Source organism: Hypanus sabinus, chromosome 16 (genome assembly GCF_030144855.1).
Source record: "Hypanus sabinus isolate sHypSab1 chromosome 16, sHypSab1.hap1, whole genome shotgun sequence".
In the NCBI taxonomy this organism is placed as follows: Eukaryota; Metazoa; Chordata; class Chondrichthyes; order Myliobatiformes; family Dasyatidae; genus Hypanus; species Hypanus sabinus.
In genome coordinates this window covers 80,834,430-80,853,055 of record NC_082721.1, presented here as the reverse complement: position 1 = coordinate 80,853,055, position 18,626 = coordinate 80,834,430, and the positions used below count along the sequence as shown (strand labels likewise).

Sequence of the window (18,626 nt, the reverse complement as noted above, 5' to 3'; positions counted from 1 at the left end):
ACTTTTGTTGAAGTGCCTGCAGTATTTCGTTCAGAAATCACACTCATTCTCTAGACAGTTAAAAAACTCTTCCTTTCTCTTTTGTTCGCAACCTATATTGCTGCTGTTGAAGGTAGGGCTTCAACCTTGTTTGACACTTGATTAGCCAATAAAATGTCGCATAGGGTGACGTCCGCGAAAACGATCAGCCTATCGGGTCACCGCCTGTAGGAATCAGGTTCGGTTGACGAGCGGATGAAAAGGTGCGCATGCGCCAGGAGGCCGCCAGTAATGTCGGCGATGATGGCGGGAGATGTGGCTGTTGAGAGGAAGATGCCGCACCGGCCTTTCCTGATCGCTGTGAGCGGCGGCACCGCCAGCGGCAAGGTCAGTAGGGCTACCGGTATTCACCGCGGGGCCTTCAGCCGGAGTACTGAGCTAGCCGCTAGCTTTTAGCCCGCTATTAGATTGTGAACCGCGTGTCAACGGAGACGCAGGCACATTGTCGGTGGGGTGCGCGACGTCAACGTCGTGACGTTTTACGGTTGGTTCGGAGGGGCGGAGCTAATCCCTACGTCACGTTTACAATATTCAGTGGATCAATTTGCACGTTATTGAGCATGTGACCAAGCAATGAAAACAAATTGCCTTCCAAGGCTCATAGGATCTTAATCTGGACATTTATGTGTAGCTGCTACTAGGTATGCCAACTTGTGCTTGTCTAAAATGTTAAAAGTAAATTTATAATCGAAAAATATATACAGTGGTGCTAGAAAGTTTGTGAACCCTGTAGAATCTTCTCAATTTCTGCTTAAATATGACCTAAAATTTGATCAGATCTTCACCTTAGTCCTAAAGCTAGATAAACACAACCTAATTAAATAAATAACACAAAAATTACTCTTGTTTGTTTTTTTATTGAGAAAAATGATCCAATAGTACATGTATTTGTTGGAAAAAGTATGTGAACTTTTACTTCCAGTAACTGGTGTGACCCCCTTGTACAGCAATAACTTCAACCTAACGTTTCCTGTAACTTGATCAGTCCAGCACATTTGCTTGGAGGAATTTTAGGACATTCCTCCTTACAAAACTGCTTCAACTCTGGGGTGTTGGTGGGCTTCCTTGCATGAGCTGTTTGCTTCAGATCCTTCCACAACATTTTTATAGGGTTAAAGTCAGGACTGTGACTCGTCCATTCCAAAAAAGTTTTCTTCTTTTTAAACCATTCAGGTGTTGATTTACTCTTGTCTTTTGAATCATTGTCCAGTTGCAATTTCCAACTTCTATTAAGCTTTACGGCTGTTACCCTGACATTCTTCTGTAAAATGTTTAGATAAAAATTTTAATTCATTGTTCCTCCAGTGATTGCAAGCTGTCCAGGCCCTGAGGTGGCAAAGCAACTCCAAACCACCACACTCCTTCCACCATGCTTCACAGTTGGGATGGCATTTTGGTGTTGGTGTGGTGTCCTTTTTCTTTCAAACATCGCGGTGTGCATTTCTGCCAAAAAGTTCAACTTGTCTCATCTGTCCACAGAATATTGAGATATGCAGCAATGTTTTTTTGTTTGAAGAGTGGTGGTTTCCTCTGTGGTGTCCTTCCATGAACACCATTCTTGTTCAGTGTTTTTCTTATAGTGGACACGTGAACAGAGCCTTTAGCAAGTTCTAGAGATTTCTGCAGGTCTTTTGCTGTCAACCCTTGGGTTCTTGTTTCATCTCCTTCGGTATTGCACGTTGTGCTGTTGGTGTAATCTTTGCAGGATGCCCACTTCTAGGGAGAGTAGCAACAGTATTGAGATTACTCCATTTGTAGACAATTTCTCTTCTTGTGGACTGATGACCTCTCAGGTTTTTAGAAATGCTTTTATAGCCTTTTCTGTCTTCATGCATCTCTACAATTTTTCTTCTGAGGTCCTCTGAAATTTGTTTTAATCGAGGCACGGTGCACATAAACAGATCTTTCTTGAGAAGAGCAGGCTCTGTCAGTAACCTGACTTTGACTTTTTTATAGGTCAGGGCATCTCTACAACCCACACCTCCAATCTCATCTCATTGATTGGAACACCTGACTCCATTAGCTTTTGTAGAAGGCATGACCCCAGAGGTTCACGTACTTTTTCCAACAAATACATGTAATATTGGGTCATTTTTCTCAATAAATAAATAAATAAACAAGTATAATGTTTCGCGCTATTTATTTATTTAATTGGGCTCTGTTTATCTAGCTTTAAGACTTGCGTGAAGATCTAATCACATTTTAACTTATTTATGTAGAAATAAAGAAAATTCTGCAAGGTTCACAAACTTGCTAGCACCACTGTATGTTACCAAATATTACAAATGGAATTTACAGCAGGAACCATATGTTCACATAGTCTGACAAAACAATGTGCAAAAGAAGACAAAATGTGCAAATGAAAATAGTACTGAGAACATAAGTTGTAACAAGTCCTTGAAGGTGAGTCGGTAAGTCCTAGTGTGGTAATTTTATGATGCTAATTTTTTTGATATTTGTACTATGTGTGTATTCAATTGACAACTATAACTTCGAACTATTGCTGTTCCAGTTTTCTGTCTAATGCTAGTGAAGGAATTTTCTACTCGACTGCATCAGTGTTCTTCACAACAAACTCTAGTAGATCAATAGCATGATGTACCTTGTTAAATACAATAAGGTAAAGGTTAGCTGCAGATTATTTTTTTTAAAAAAGAATCTCTCACAGCTCTTCGATTCCTGATGGAGTGACCCTCTGGTTTGTCGACAACAAGAAATGTAAAGTCCATTTCTGAGTCACCAGCGAGTATTGTGCACACTGTCATTGACACTTTCCATCACTCTGGTGCTGGTGGAGAGGTGAATGAGCAGTAATTAGCTGGAATGGAATTGACTACCTGCCTGTTTGATAGATGGCAGTGTTATGCCTGTTTATAACCACTAAGTTAGGAGTGTCGGCTGCTCTTGAGCTTTTGACAGTGTTTAGATCCTTTGCCAGGTTCAGGGATTTTGCCCCCAATTAGAGGTTTCAACTCCAGTACACTGTGTGAATTCTGCAGTGGGCGAATGTGTGTCTGTCTGATTTTTGGTGTAATTAGAGCTGTTGAATAAACTAGAGAATTGAATTTGATGTTTTCTTTCTTATGGACAGTCATCTGTGTGTCAGAAAATTGTTGAGCTGCTGGGACAGAACAAAGTGGATCAAGACCAGAGGCAAGTGGTGATCCTGAGCCAGGACAGCTTCTACAAGGTGCTGACCCCTGAGCAGAGGATGAAGGCCAGTAAAGGGCAGTATAACTTCGACCATCCAGGTACCTGCTGCCATTATAGATCAGCAGCTGATCGGGAGGACAGAAAAGCAAGCAAGGAGAATGGGAGGAGAGAGAGTGCCCACGGGAGTTTTGCTGGGAACTATGTGGCAAAGGTGGTGGTGGGGATGTTGTTGTAGACATAAAGCATGACACTGTGTAAAGGGAATGATGCAGTCGGGGTTGTTTTACAGAAAATTCCCTGTATCAAAGCGATTGTGTGTTATCCTAGTGTCGTGCTAGATCTTGCTGTTTTTTCCAAGCTCTGCACCGTATTGATTACGCCTTTCTACCACCCACAGATGCATTCGACAATGAGTTGATTCTCCGCACTCTCAAGGACATTATTAATGGGCGGACGGTGCCAATTCCAGTTTATGACTTTGTTAATCATTCACGGTTTGTATCAAAGCAGTTGTTACATAAACCTTCAATTCTGATGAGTATTCTAAGGATGGGTGATCTACCCTGGCATGGACCCCCAGTCAGAGTGATCTAGTGTCCTTGAGTGGAGTGTTCAAGAGTCTCAACTTGTTTTACAGAGAACCATCCCTCAGGTCCTCGGTGGGTAGGAGATTCACTTTGGTGTCTGACTAGCCCATGTGTTACCCTGGACCCTGTGCTTGCTTATTTACTGAGACACAAGGAACCTGGCAGAGCAGTCTGCGCAATCCCTTGCCCCCTTTTATTTCCCTGTGACTACCACTGTTCCTTCTGACGTGCCTGTGGCTTTCTCTTCGGTTCTTTTATCAGTGAATTTACATTGGGGGAAATTAATAGTTTCCCAACCAAACCACGAATTATGAGGTAAACGAGAACATCCAAGAGGAAATACAAATGGCACTCAAGGTCAACCTGAGTCACTGAATTAGGAGGTAGAGTAGATGAGTGCTAATAAAGGGTCTCTGCCTGAACCGTCGACTGTTTATTCCTCTCCACGGATGCTGCCTGGCCTTCTGTTCCTCCGGCATTTTGTGTGTGTTACTCTAGATTTCAAGGCACATTTATTATCTAAGTGTGTGTTTGTGCGCGCACTATTTATCCGAGATTCGTCTTCTCCAGTTAGCCACGTAACAAAGAAAACCACAGAAGCCATTCAAAGAATAACATCATCCCCCCCTCCCCCCCACGCACACACACACAAATTTGTGCAAATGGGCAAAGGCACAGAATATATAAACGTAAGACTGAAAGAGACCAAGTGAGCTACAGACCAATCCCTAAATCACAGATCCAGAACCTTGGTATCATCCTCCAACAGCTTTGAGAGGGTCTTTCCCTCGGGAGCAGCAAGCAAGAGGCTGTAGACAGCGCCGAACACTCACTCGCTTCTATTTCAATCTTCCGCTAGAAATGCTTGATCGATTTGAGGGTGCTCGCCTCCTGGAACCTTCTCGGAGACAGCAAAACGCCAGATTGCTCAATGGATCTTCAAATTGTAGATCGCCGGCTCTTAACCGTACTAGAAACACGTTCACAGTCAAAAGATGTAAAGGAAGTGAAAGAAGCAGTTTTGTGGGCTAACTGCGAGGCGTCACATGTGGTAGCGATGTTCACTGGCGCCATCTCGAGCAGATTTCCAGCAACTGCAGGATCCCTTGTGTTCAAGTAGCATAAGCTGCTTTGTTACTCTGCCACCTCAGTGAACGATGCATTGCCAAGACAGTGATTCTGTTTGGACCTTGGACATTGCCCCCAGTTTGACCAGGGTTCTGTGCTGCTTAGTTGGAAGGTTCCTTTTTTTTAAAAAAAAAAGATGTATTTATTTGTGCACGATGCACACAGAAGGAGGCAGGATGGATGGATGGAAATGGATCTGATTGCAAGACAGGACAGGAGGGTTTGGGAAGTCCATATGTCTTGTGATGAAAATCTGACGAGGTTTCTTGTTACAGGAAGCCGGAGATGGTGCCAGTTTATCCTGCGGATGTGGTTCTTTTCGAGGGCATTCTGGTTTTCTATTCCCAGGAGATCAGGGACTTGTTCCACATGAAGCTCTTCGTGGATACGGATGCTGATACTCGTCTCTCTCGCAGAGGTGAGGGGTTTGTGCCAGCGCAGAGGGGGAGAAGTTGGTGAGTGGGCTTGGGATGATCATCTAGGGACTGAAATTGGTTGATGGGACAGAGGAAACTTAAGAATACCCTGAAATAGGTTTATAGATGGAGAGGAGTGAAAGGACCATGTGGGGGTGGTGGGGATGAAATGGTTAACATACATTCAAGGGAGGGGTGGTACTGTGGATATATGGGTGAAGAATGGATGGAATAAAAAGTTAGGGGGGTCTGATCTCACACTATCCTCTATTGCCATCTCAGAATTAAGTTCCATTGTTTTGATCCACATGAACTTGTTTCTAGCCAGATCCCAGGACTTTTACTTTCCACGTATCCCCTCAGACACTTGTTCCCCCAAGCTGTTTTGGTTTTTGGTGTTGGGGCAAGGATCAGTGTAAAGGTGTGTGTTTGGATCACTGTTGAGCAGTCCGAGCTTTGAAGCACCTTTCCTGTTTTCACCCTCTCCCCATGTCCACGCAGGCTTTTTCCAATCTTGCAAGCAATCCCAGTGCAGGGAGTGTAGCAAGCGTACACATTTTTAATCCTTGTTTTATTTATCCTTTGCATCCCAGTTTTGCGCGACATTAATGAGAGGGGCCGTGACTTGGAGCAGATTTTGACGCAGTACACGACATTCGTCAAGCCTGCCTTTGAGGAGTTCTGCCTTCCGGTGAGAAGGGGTATGGTGCAATGGGCTACAGGGACTGTTCTGGTCTTAGGGACCAATGAGATGGATCATTAAATTTCAGCCTGTCAGAGACAGGCCAGACCTTTGCTTGCAGAGGGGTTGTCCTACTTGCATGACTGTTTGTGATGGGAGTGGTCCTTGTTCTATTGCGAATTTAATCATTTGTGTCTCATTCACAGACCAAGAAATACGCTGATGTTATTATCCCCAGGGGAGTTGAAAATCTCGGTGAGTTCAGAGCCACCTGCAGTAGTTGATCTAGACAGCATGGTGGTTATTGGGGGGGGGGGGGTGGTTTGGGACAGATCTGTGGAGGTGTGAAGTTATGGAGTCATTTTGTCTGCTGCTGTGATGGTGAGCTTGGATCAGTATGGGAGGGGGTAGATGAGGGCTAAATGCTTTGGTCAGATTGAATGGTGTTGCCAATGGCGATGTCTGTAGGAATCAGACTTGAATGGGAAGATAGAACAAAGCAGCGATTTGGCTGGCGATGGTTGTGCTGCCTTTTGGAAGAGCATTGATGCCCAATCCACTCCTGCTGAGTTCTGATCTTAGTCACATTGACAGCGAGGGTATGGTAATCCAGAGATCTGAACTTAAATTCCTCCAATGCATTTACTGAATTTGAATCTCATTTCTAATTTGAAAAATTTTTTTAAAAACTATTCAGTAGTCTCAAAAGTATATCCTTCAGATAAGAACGCCCAGCCTGTGTGAATTCAGACCTACTAGCATTCTGGCTAGTTTTACTCTAATCATTTCATTGAGGCATAATCAATTTGTCATCTACCATTGACTTAGACACTGAATTGACTAAACACGATGAGCGGGCTTTGGTGTCTGATGCGCCCAAAGTTGACCGTGGTCTGCAAATTCCTGTCCAAATCACTGTTCGTCAATCACCACTAACTCTGAATCCTGGAACACTCTCCAACAACAGTGGGAGTACAGACTGCAGAGGTTTAGGAATCTCCATTTACACAGGGGTGTAGTGATGAACAATAATGGTTCAATGGTTCCATTAAATATCAGAGAATGTACACACTACTGTATACAACCTGAAAGTCTTACTCTTAGCAGACATCCATGAAACAGAAGAAAAACCTGAAGAACAAATAAACTAAATAATGAATGGTGGGATTACCAGCACTGCACCATTCCAGAAGATCTCCATTAAAGTTATTGATTATCTGTTTCCATTGTCTTCTTAAGTGGAACACAAAAGATTTCTATTTCTCTTCCCTTTTGGTCTTTTGCCAAAATAATCTATTATTGATTGACTCACCAGTGGAAATATTTTCTAGTTTATTTTCTAGTCCCTACGATTCTCCTGTTCCAATTCCCTAACTCGGTCTGATAGGAGCTGCAGCTGGATGCACCTATTGCAGGTGTGGTCATCAGGGACAACTGTGTTGACCCTGACCTCCCACATACTGCATACGGAGCACACCATTGCTCTAACTGTCTCCCCCATTACCTGATCCCAGATTAGTCAGAATAAATTTAAAAAGAACCTACTGACCTTACCTTTTTACCTCAGCAAGTACGTACTCAGGCACACTGATTTCCTCTCACCGAAGTCCTCTTGCATCGAAGCCTGCTGAGCCAAAGCCCAGCACTCTGCTCCCACACACTCTGCTGCCCGCTCCTGAAAGAGGGCCGCTTTTTAAAGCCCGCGCTTGCGCAGCTTTACCTTCCTCCTCAGGTACTCTCCAGATAGGACCTCCAGGGTAACAATCTCAGGATTGCTACCTGTGCCACGTGCAAGTGAGGCAAGGAACAGAAAGAATATACAGATTAATACCTGGCTGAGAGGATGGTGCAGGAGGGAGGGCTTCAGGTTTGTAGACAATTGGGCTTTGTTCCAGGGAAGGTGGGATCTGTTCCGATGGGACAGTTTACACCTGAACTGGAGTGGTACTAACTTTCTTGCAGGGAAGTTTGCTAGTGCTTCTTGGGAGGGGGGGGGGGGGGGGGGGGTTTAAACTAAATTTGCAGGGGGCGGGGATCCAGAATGTGAGAGAGGATAGCGAGAGGAAGAATAAAGGACAGGTGGGGACTACAAGGTTCCGGAATATTAAGTGTGTAGTAGAGAAGAGTGAGGTGAACAAGTGATAAGGAGGACATGTACAGAGGGATGGTCTGACGGAACATGGAGTTAAATGTGTTGAAAGAATAAGTAAATTTAGGAAGGACAACAAAATTCTAGGGGCGTATAGCCCAATGGGAGTTCGGGGAGCTGGGTTAAGCATAATAGGCAGCGATTCAAACAGAGAGATGAGAAATGGGCTAAAAATTCTATATCTGAATGCACGAAGTGTCAGAAATAAGGCAGATGAGCTTGAAGCTCAGGTGCGAATGGGTAACTATGATGTTGTTGGGATAACGGAGACATGGCTGCAGGGAAATCAGACCTGGGAAATGAATGTACTTGGGTATACGTGCTATCGTAGGGGCAGAAATGTGGGCAGAGGGGGTGGGGTGGCCCTGTTGGTGAGGAATGAGATTCAGTCCTTTGCAAGGGGGGGGACATAGGATCAGGAGAAGTAGAGTCTGTGTGGATAGAACTGAGGAACAGTAAGGGCAAAAGGACCCAAATGGGTGTTGTCTACAGGCCACCAAACAGTAGCATGGATATTGGGTGCAAGTTGAATAGGGAGTTAACATTGGCATGTGGCAAAGGTAATGTTGCAGTAGTTATGGGGGATTTCAACATGCAGGTGAACTGGGAGAATCAGGTTGGTGCTGGACCCCAGGATAGGGAGTTTGTAGGGTGCCTACGGGATGCATTCTTGGAACAGCTTGTACGAGAGCCAACCAGGGACAAGACTATTCTGGATTTGGTGTTTTGTAATGAACAGGATTTGATAAGCGATCTTGCAGTAAAGGAGCCATTAGGAGGTAGTGATCATAATATGATAAGTTTTTATCTACAATTTGAGAAGGATAAGGGCAGCTCGGAGGTGTCAGTGTTGCAGTTGAACAGCGGAAACTATGGAGCCATGAGGGAGGAGCTGGCCAAAGTTGACTGGACGGATATCCTAGCAGAAAAGACAGTGGAACAGCAATGGCAGGTATTCTTGGGAATAATGCACAGGGTGCAAAATCAGTTCATCCCCCAGAGAAGGAAGGATTCAGAGGGGGGAAAGGGGCCACAGTGGTTGACAAAGGAAGTCAGAGATTGTATAGCATTAAAAAAAAAGCAAGTATGACAGAGCTAAGGTGAGTGGGAGGACAGATGATTGGGAAGTTTTTAAGGAACAACAGAACTTAACTAAAAAGGCAATACGGGGAGAAAAAATGAGGTACGAGCGCAAGCTAGCCAGGAATATAAAAGAAGATAGCAAAAGCGTTTTTAGGTATGTGAAGAGAAAGAAGATAGTTAAGAACAATGTTTGGCCCTTGAAGAATGAATTGGGTAAAATTGTTATGGGAAACAGAGAAATGGCGGAAAAATTTAATAAGTACTTTAGATCTGTCTTCACTAAGGAAGACACAAACAATCTCCCAGATGTATGGATGGGCCAAGAACATAGGGTAACAGAGGAAACGAAACAGATTGACATTAGGAGGGAAACGGTGATGAAGTAGACTGATGGGACTGAAGGCTGACAAATCCCCAGGTCCAGATGGTCTGCATCCTAGGGTACTAAAGCAGGTGGCTCTGGAAATTGCAGAAGCATTGGTAATCATTTTCCAATGTTCCTTAGATTCAGGATCAGTTCCTGAGGATTGGAGAATGGCTAATGTTATTCCACTTTTTAAGAAAGGAGGGAGGGAGAAAACAGAGAACTATCGACCTGTCAGCCTGACATTGGTGGTGGGGAAGATGCTAGAGTCCATTATTAAGGATGAAATAGTGGGATATCTAGATAGCAGTGATAGGATTGGGCCGAGCCAGCATGGATTTACCAAGGGTAAATGGGTAGCGGTGAATGGGTGTTTCTCGGAATGGCAGGTGGTGTCTAGTGGGGTGCCACAGGGCTCGATATTGGGACCACAGCTGTTTACAATTTACGTCAACGATTTAGATGAAGGCATTGAGAATAACATCAGCAAATTTGCTGATGATACTAAGCTGGGTGGCAGTGTGATGAGGATGTTAGGAGAATTCAGGATGGCTTGGATAGGCTGGGTATGTGGGCAGATACTTGGCAGATGACGTTTAATGTGAATAAGTGTGAGGTTATCCACTTTGGGAGTAAGAACAGGAAGGCAGATTATTATCTGAACGGTGTAGAGTTAGGTAAGGGAGAAATACAAAGAGATCTAGGAGTCCTTGTTCATCAGTCATTGAAGGTGAATGAGCAAGTGCAGCAGACAGTGAAGAAGGCTAAAGTTGGCCTTTATTACAATGGGAATTGAGTACAAGAGCAAGGAAATCCTCTTGCATTTGTACAAAGCCCTGGTGAGACCACACCTGGAGTATTGTGTACAGTTTTGGTCTCCAGGGTTAAGGAAGGACATCCTGGCTGCAGAGGAAGTGCAGCGTAGATTCACGAGATTAATTCCTGGGATGTCTGGACTGTCTTATGCAGAGAGGTTAGAGAGACTGGGCTTGTACACGCTGGAATTGAGATTGAGAAGGGATCTGATTGAAACATATAAGATTATTAAGGGATTGGACAAGATAGAGGCAGGAAATATGTTCTAGATGCTGGGAGAGTCCAGTACCAGAGGGCATGGTTTGAGAATAAGGGGTAGGTCATTTAGGACAGAGTTAAGGAAAAACTTCTCCCAGAGAGTTGTGGGGGTCTGGAATGCACTGCCTCGGAAGGTAGTGGAGGCCAATTCTCTGGATGCTTTCACGGAGGAGCTAGATAGGTATCTTATGCATAGGGGAATCAAGGGATATGGGGGACAAGGCAGGAACCAGGTATTGATAGTAGATGATCAGCCGTGATCTCAAAATGGCGGTGCAGGCTCGAAGGGCCGAATGGTCTACTTCTGCACCTATTATCTATTGTTTATTCAATCCAAATGTCTGATCCTGTAATCCTGGAGCTTACCTCCTATTGTGGGTTGTCTCCAGCCCTGTTCTAACCCCTGAATGCAGACTTGGTGTTCCTAACTCGATCTCTTCCAAGGACATCGTAGAGACAGAAATATGGGAAGAGGGGGTGGGGTGGCCCTGTTAGTGAGGAATGAGATTCAGTCCTTAGCAAGGGGTGACTTAGGAACAGGGGAAGTAGAGTCTATGTGGATTGAGCTGAGGAACAGTAAGGGTAAAAAGACCCTAATGGGTGTTGTGTACAGGCCCCCAAACAGTAGCGTGGATATTGGGTACAAGTTGATTAGGGAGTTAACATTGGCATGTGCTAAAGGTAATGCAGTCGTTATGGGAGATTTCAACATGCAGGTGAACTGGGAGAATCAGGTAGGTGCTGGACCCCAGGATAGGAAGTTTGTGGAGTGTCTAAGGGATGTATTTTTGGAACAGCTTGTGCTTGAGCCAACCAGGAACGAGGCTATTTTGGACTTGGTGATGTGTAATGAACAGGAATTGATAAGTGATCTTGAAGTAAAAGAGCCATTAGGAAGTAGTGATCATAACATGATAAGTTTTTATCTACAATTTGAGAGGGATAAGGGCAGATCAGAGGTGTCAGTGTTGCAATTAAATAAAGGAGACTATGGAGCCATGAGGGAAGAGCTGGCCAAAGTTAAATGGGCGGATGCCCTGGCAGGAAAGACAGTGGATCAGCAGTGGCAGATATTCTTAGGGATAATACAAAAGATGCAAAAGCAGTTCATTCCAATGAGAAGGAAGGATTCAAAGAGGGGGAAGGGGCCACAGTGGTTGACAAAGGAAGTCAGAGATTGTATAGCATTAAAGAAAAAGAAGTATGACAGGGCTAAGATGAGTGGGAATACAGATGATTGGGAAAGTTTTAAGGAACAGCAGATCTTAACTAAAAAAGCAATACGGAGAGAAAGAATCAGGTATGAGCTCAGTCTAGCCAGGAATATAAAAGGGGATAGCAAAAGCTTTTTTAGCTATGTGAAGAGAAAGAAGATAATTAAGAACAATGTTGGCCCCTTGAAGAATGAATTGGGAGAAATTGTTATGGGAAACAGGGAAATGGCAACAGAATTTTTGTGTACTTTAGATCTGTCTTCACCAGGGAGGACACAAGCAATCTCCCAGATGTATGGATGGGCCAGGGTTATAAGATATCAGAGGAATTGAAACAGATTGACATTAGGAAAGAAACTGTGATGGGTAGACTGATAGGACTGAAGGCTAATAAATCCCCGGGTCCAGATGGTCTGCATCCGAGGGTTCTAAAAGAGGTGGCTCAGGAAATTGCGGATGCATTGGTAATCATTTTCCAATGTTCCTTAGATTCAGGATCAGTTCCTGAAGATTGGAGAGTGGCTAATGTTATCCCACTTTTCAAGAAAGGAGGGAAGGAGAAAACGGAGAACTATCGCCCTGTTAGCCTAACGTCAGTCGTGGGGAAGATGCTTGAGTCCATTATTAAGGACGAAATAGTGGCATATCTTGATGGCAGTAATAGGATTAGGCCGAGCCAGCATGGATTTACCAAGGGCAAATCATGCTTGACTAATCTGTTGGGAGTTTTTTGAGGGTGTAACAAGGATGTTAGACGAGGGTAAGCCAGTGGATGTAGGGTACCTAGATTTTCAGAAGGCATTCGATAAGGTGCCACATAGGAGATTGGTGAGTAAAATCAGAGCTCATGGCATTGGGGACAGGGTTTCAAGATGGATAGAAAACTGGTTGGCAGATAGAAAGCAAAGGGTAGCAGTGAATGGGTGTTTCTCGGACTGGCTGGAGGTGACTAGTGGGGTACCACAGGGCTCTGTATTGGGACCACAGTTCTTTACGATTTATGTCAACAATTTAGATGAGGGCATTGAAAACTATATCAGCAAGTTTGCTGACGATACTAAACTGGGTGGCAGTGTGACATGCGAAGAGGACATTAGGAGAATACAGGGAGACTTGGATAGGCTGGGTGAGTGGGCAGATACTTGGCAGATGTCATTCAATGTGAATAAATGTGAAGTTATCCACTTTGGAAGCAGGAACAAGAGGGCAGAGTATTGTCTGAACGGTGTAGAGTTAGGTAAGGGAGAAATGCAAAGAGACCTAGGAGTCCTAGTTCATCAGTCAATGAAGGTGAATGAGCAAGTGCAACAGGCAGTGAAGAAGGCAAATGGAATGTTGGCCTTTATTACAAGGGGAATTGAGTACAAGAGCAAGGATATCCTTTTGCATTTGTACAGGGCCCTGGTGAGACCACACCTGGAATATTGTGTACAGTTTTGGTCTCCAGGTTTAAGGAAGGACATTCTGGCAATTGAGTAAGTGCTGCGTAGATTCACTAGGTTGATTCCTGGGATGGCAGGGCTGTCTTACGCAGAGAGATTGGAGAGATTGGGCTTGTACACACTGGAATTGAGGAGATTGAGAGGGGATCTGATTGAAACGTTTAAGATAATTAAAGGATTTGATAGGATTGAGGCAGGAAATATGTTCCAGATGTTGGGAGAGTCCAGTACCAGAGGGCATGGATTGAGAATAAGAGGTCAGTTATTTAAAACAGAGTTGAGGAAGAGCTTCTTCTCCCAGAGAGTTGTGGAGGTGTGGAATGCACTGCCTCGGAAGACGGTGGAGGCCAATTCTTTGGATGCTTTCAAGAAGGAGCTAGATAGATATCTGATGGATAGGGGAATCAAGGGATATGGGGACAAGGCAGGGACTGGGTATTGATAGTGAATGATCAGCCATGATCTCAGAATGGCGGTGCAGACTCAAGGGGCCGAATGGTCTACTTCTGCACCTATTGTCTATTGACATTGCATCTCCTGCGGTGTGGTGAGAATCATTGACAGTTCTCTGAGGGAGCTTTGCTAAGTAGTTCTGTGGGCTTAGTGTAATCCAGAAGGGGAGTGGAGTGGTTGAGGGTGTGGATACTTGAAGGGGGGTTAGGAAGTGTAGTGAGTGGGGGGCGGGGGAGGTCGCCTGGTTTGTCTAGTGCGTTCATTTGAAATCTTTTTTTTCTCTCTCTCTCTCTGCAGTTGCCATCAATCTGATTGTGCAGCATATTCAGGATATCCTGGCTGGTGGCCTAACCAAACGCAATGGTTATGTGAACGGTCACACCATACTGCGCGCCCGCCACGCCTCAGAGTCCAGTACCCGGCCACACTGATCCCAGACAACGAAGACAGGGAGAGCACCATCACTTGTTTACTTCCTCACAGTCGGAGTTTTACTATGTGACTGACAATGCTACCTTTTCCTCACTTAGAGTCTTACTTTACAGTGGCCCTGGGTTTCCCCTTGTCTCTAATAGCTGTTGGCAGCAAGTATACAGGAACGGGAAACATTTATCATTGGTTGGGATATACTGTATGCAACTTTGGAACCAAGGGTATCATTATCCTAGGCCTTCTGTTAACTTGCTTCCCATAGTGTTTCACTTTGGGGAGATGGGTGGAACATTTGTGGTAAATAACACCCTCTTTCTTGGTCTGGGGACTTTACTGCAGGATGAGTGCCATTGTGACATAATTTGGGTCCTCTCAGACTGGTGATTGGAGGTGTTTGATAACCTGTATTATAGGGTTGAGCCACCCCACACTGCCCTGTATATGATGGTTATATTCGATGAATTGACTAGAACGGGTAGCCATCTTGCTAGGAGCAAGTGACTGGTGCACAAAGAGACCGTGAAATAAATGTTGTGTAGTGGCTCAGCTGAACCATGAAATGATTGTGCCACGTAAACTGTCCTTGTGTGGATTTAGTACAGGAGAGTGTGTCTAGTGCTCTGGTCGAGCTTGTCTGCATGTGCATGTACTCATGCATCCCAGTAGCACTTCCTATCCCTGCTGCAAGCTGCAATAATTGCCTTCCATTCATTCATATTTGATAGATAAATCCTTTCTAAAATACAGTCCCAAAAACGTACACTGGGAGAAACAGGGCTTTGTGTAGCTGCAGTGAAGTAAGCTTGGCTCGAGCTGTGAAGCCTTGCACTTTGGTGAATGAGCTCAAGTTACCATTGTCTAAAGTCTGAAATTCTGGCTTCATTTTGTCTCTCCCCTGGTTCCTGGAAGTGCTGTATTTTGCTGGTGCACATTTGTCTTTTGTGTGACATGTTACAAGGCTTTATTTAAAATTCAGTCTTGACGATGTTGGCACAGGCAATGGGATGAGCCTGGATCATTTACCTACTTGGAGAAACTCAACTGGCAAGAATTCTAGCTGGTTGGCATCATCCTGCTTCAGTGTTTCTAAGCCCTTTGTGGCTATTCGTATTATCTGGATATATCCATGGGGTCACTGGAGGAGCCCAACTGCATCAGTTAAATAAAAGTTTGCTGCTGATAGTTCAATGTTTGTGATTCTAAGGCTGGAATCTCCTTGGGATTTTTCTATAACCCAAAACTCTGTTGGGAACGTCTGCTTATCTTTAATACATTTGAGTTGCAGTTCTCTGGTCTTTGTTGCGGCCCCACCATTAAAAAAACGTTTAGTGGAATTTAAATAGCAAAATGAAAAACTTTATTAGCTTGGCAGTAATCTCTGAAGAACAGGCTCCAGGTCTGTTCTGGGCTTGTAGTGTCGGATGCTGTGAAGAGAGTGTTTAACTGTTGAGATTGCGAAGGTGTGTAAAATCAAACCTCCACTTTTCCAGGAATTCATCCTCTGGGTTTTACAAACGCATCACTGTGGAATTCCCTGAAATAGTCATGAGGAATGGGGCAGGGGGAAATAGTTACGGGACTTTGAGGAATGGTCTGCCCATGGTGCCTGGTGTATTCCATGTTTTATGAGGTAAGTTGATAACTAAGACAACAAGCTGAAACTGTCAAATTCCTTGAGTGGGACTGTTTCATTTAAGAGTTTCAAGTAAACGCAATGCTGCAGTTTAAGGCATTCTGCTGAGCTTGCACTAAACCAAACCTGTTTGCCTCTAGCTGCCAATCCATTTCTTCTCTGGTGTCCTTGTGGCTCAACAAAATTTCTGAATTGCCTAATTTCAGTTCACTAAATCCACCACTGTTATGAATGAACCGTAATCTCTGAAAATCATTTAATTAGTAGTTGGGATCCATCAGTTACCTGGGTTCCATTGCACTTTCTATAATCACAAAGTTTTTTTTTGTTTGTGTGTTTGGGAGAGTACAGGGACTTCACAGGATGTCTTTCCAACAGCTATTGCGTATTTCTCTGTTCACTGCCTGACAGTGAACAGCAATCTTGCACTTAATAACTACTACTTGAACATTATTGAACTGACACAATATTTAAGGACATGTCTGTGGCATAAGAGGTGAATATGCACTGAGCGATGAGGTGAAAAGACCAAGGTTTAATGTTGTGTGAATCATGCAGCTTGATTTATGTAATCTGTTTGTTCATTACTACTCACAGTGAAGGATGAATTGAAAGTGTTCGTTTCCATCAGATGTTTATTTTTAGTACGTGTACTGTATATTAACTTAAGAGGAGTTGGCTCAATAAAAGGCTAAGGCTTGCAACACTGCTAACCTGGCTGTTGATGAGATTCTCTCTGTGTAATAAGTCACCCACTCTGAACTTGAGAAGGAGGTCACTCGAATGGTGAGTATTCTCACTCTTGAACTTATTTGAGCTGATTTGAGAGGTAGCCGCCCTTCACGTAGGCTCCACCTGGACCCAAACAACAAACAAGTCAGAGCTGCACGTTCCTTCCACGTACAGGCATGAATGCAGAGGAAAAAGAATTGCAGGAGGATATGATTGGTGATGTCATGGTCCAGCATATGAGTGCCAATGCAGCACTTGTATCTTTATCATAAAGAGGCGACTTCCTGGGATTCCCATCATCACAATGGCAATTCCATTCACATCACACTGTATCAAGAATCCGGGTATGTCAAGTACTGTCCAGGGAAATCGCAATGAAAGAAGTGGTTCAGAGCGAGTTGGTTCTCTGACTCAATAGCTCCAGTCCAGTTAGAACACCAATTTGCCTGTTAATATCAAAAAGGCATCCTCAAAAAATTCAAGCAGGCCCGTAAGGCACAACCTGCCTTTGACAAAGCCATGCTGACTATTCCTAATCATATTATGCCTCTCCAAATGTTCATGAATCCTGCCTCTCGGGATCTTCTTCATCAACTTACCAACCACTGAGGTAAGACTCACTGGTCTATAATTTCCTGGGCTACCCCTACACCCTTTCTTGAAAAAGGGAACAACATCTGCAACCCTACAATCCTCCAGAACATCTCCCGTCCCCATTGATGATGCAAAGATCATTGCCAGAGACTTGGCAATCTCCTCCCGCAGTAGCCTAGGGTACATCTCATCTGGTCCCGGAGACTTATCCAACTTTTTGCTTTCCGAAAGCTCCAGCACATCCTCTTTTCTTTATGTCTATATGCTCAAGCTTTTCAATCAGCTGTCAGTCATCCCTACAATCGCCAAGATCCTTCTCCGTAATGAATACTGTTAATTAGGTACCTCTGCTATCTCCTCCGGTTCCATACACACTTTCCCACTGTCACATTTGATTGGTCCTATTCTCTCATGTCTCACCCTCTTCCTCTTCGCATACTTGTAGAATGCCTTGGGGTTTTCTTTAATCCCCTTCACCAAGGCCTTCTCACGGCCCCTTCCGGCTCTCCTAATTTCATTCTTAAGCTCCTTCCTGTTAGCCTTATAATATTTTATAGGGTCATTACCTAGCTTTTTGAACCTTTTATAAGCTTTTCTTCTTGACTAGATTTTCAACAGTCTTTGTACACCATAGTTCCTCTACCCTACCATCCTTTCCCTGTCTCATTGGAATGTACCTATGTGGAACACCATGCAAACATCCCCTGAACATTTGCCACATTTGTGCTGTACATTTCCCTGAGAACATTTGTTCCCAATGTATGCTTCCAAGTTCCTGCCTGATAGCTTCATGTTTCCCCTTAGTCCAATTAAACTCTTTCCTAACTTGTCTGCTCCTATCTCTATCCAATGCTATGGCAAAGGAGATAGAATTGTGACCACTATCTCCAAAATGCTCTCCCACTGAGAGATCTAACACCTGAATGGGTTCATTTCCCAAAACCAGATCAAGTACCATCTCTCTTGTAGGCTTATCTACATATTGTGTCAAGAAACCTAACAAACTCCACCCCATCTAAACCCCTTGCTCTAGGGAAATGCCAATCAGCATTTGGGAAATTAAAATCTCCCACCACGACAACCCTGTTATTATTACACCTTTCCATAATCTGTCTCCCTATTACTCCTCTTTGTCTCTGTTACTATTGGGCAGTCTATTTTAAAAAAAAACACCCAGTAGAGTTATTGACTTGTTTTTAACTTCCAACCACAGAGATTCAGTAGACAATCCCTCCATGACATCCACCTTTTCTGCAGCTGTGACACTTATCTCTGATCAGCAGTGCCACGCTCCCACTTCTTTTGCCTCCCACCCTGTCCTTTCTGAAACATCTAAAACCTGGCACTCTAATCATTCCTGCCCCTGAGCCATCCAAGTCTCTGTAATGGCCACCACATCATATCTCCAAGTACTAATTCTGATCTGCTTTGTTCATGATGCTTCTCAAACC

At 44.1% G+C, this 18,626-nt stretch overlaps 1 protein-coding gene across 1 annotated transcript; it reads left to right on the top strand.

Annotated features, from left to right (window-relative positions):
* The first annotated feature begins 219 nt into the window (after nt 1-219).
* Nucleotides 220-16,579, top strand: LOC132406481 (uridine-cytidine kinase 2-like). Its single transcript, XM_059992218.1, has 7 exons — nt 220-366; nt 3,131-3,290; nt 3,590-3,686; nt 5,183-5,325; nt 5,917-6,014; nt 6,212-6,260; nt 14,082-16,579. The coding sequence occupies exons 1-7, from the start codon at nt 235-237 to the stop codon at nt 14,213-14,215; spliced, it is 813 nt and encodes a 270-aa protein (XP_059848201.1). The 5' UTR covers nt 220-234; the 3' UTR covers nt 14,216-16,579.
* Nucleotides 16,580-18,626: the final 2,047 nt, after the last annotated feature.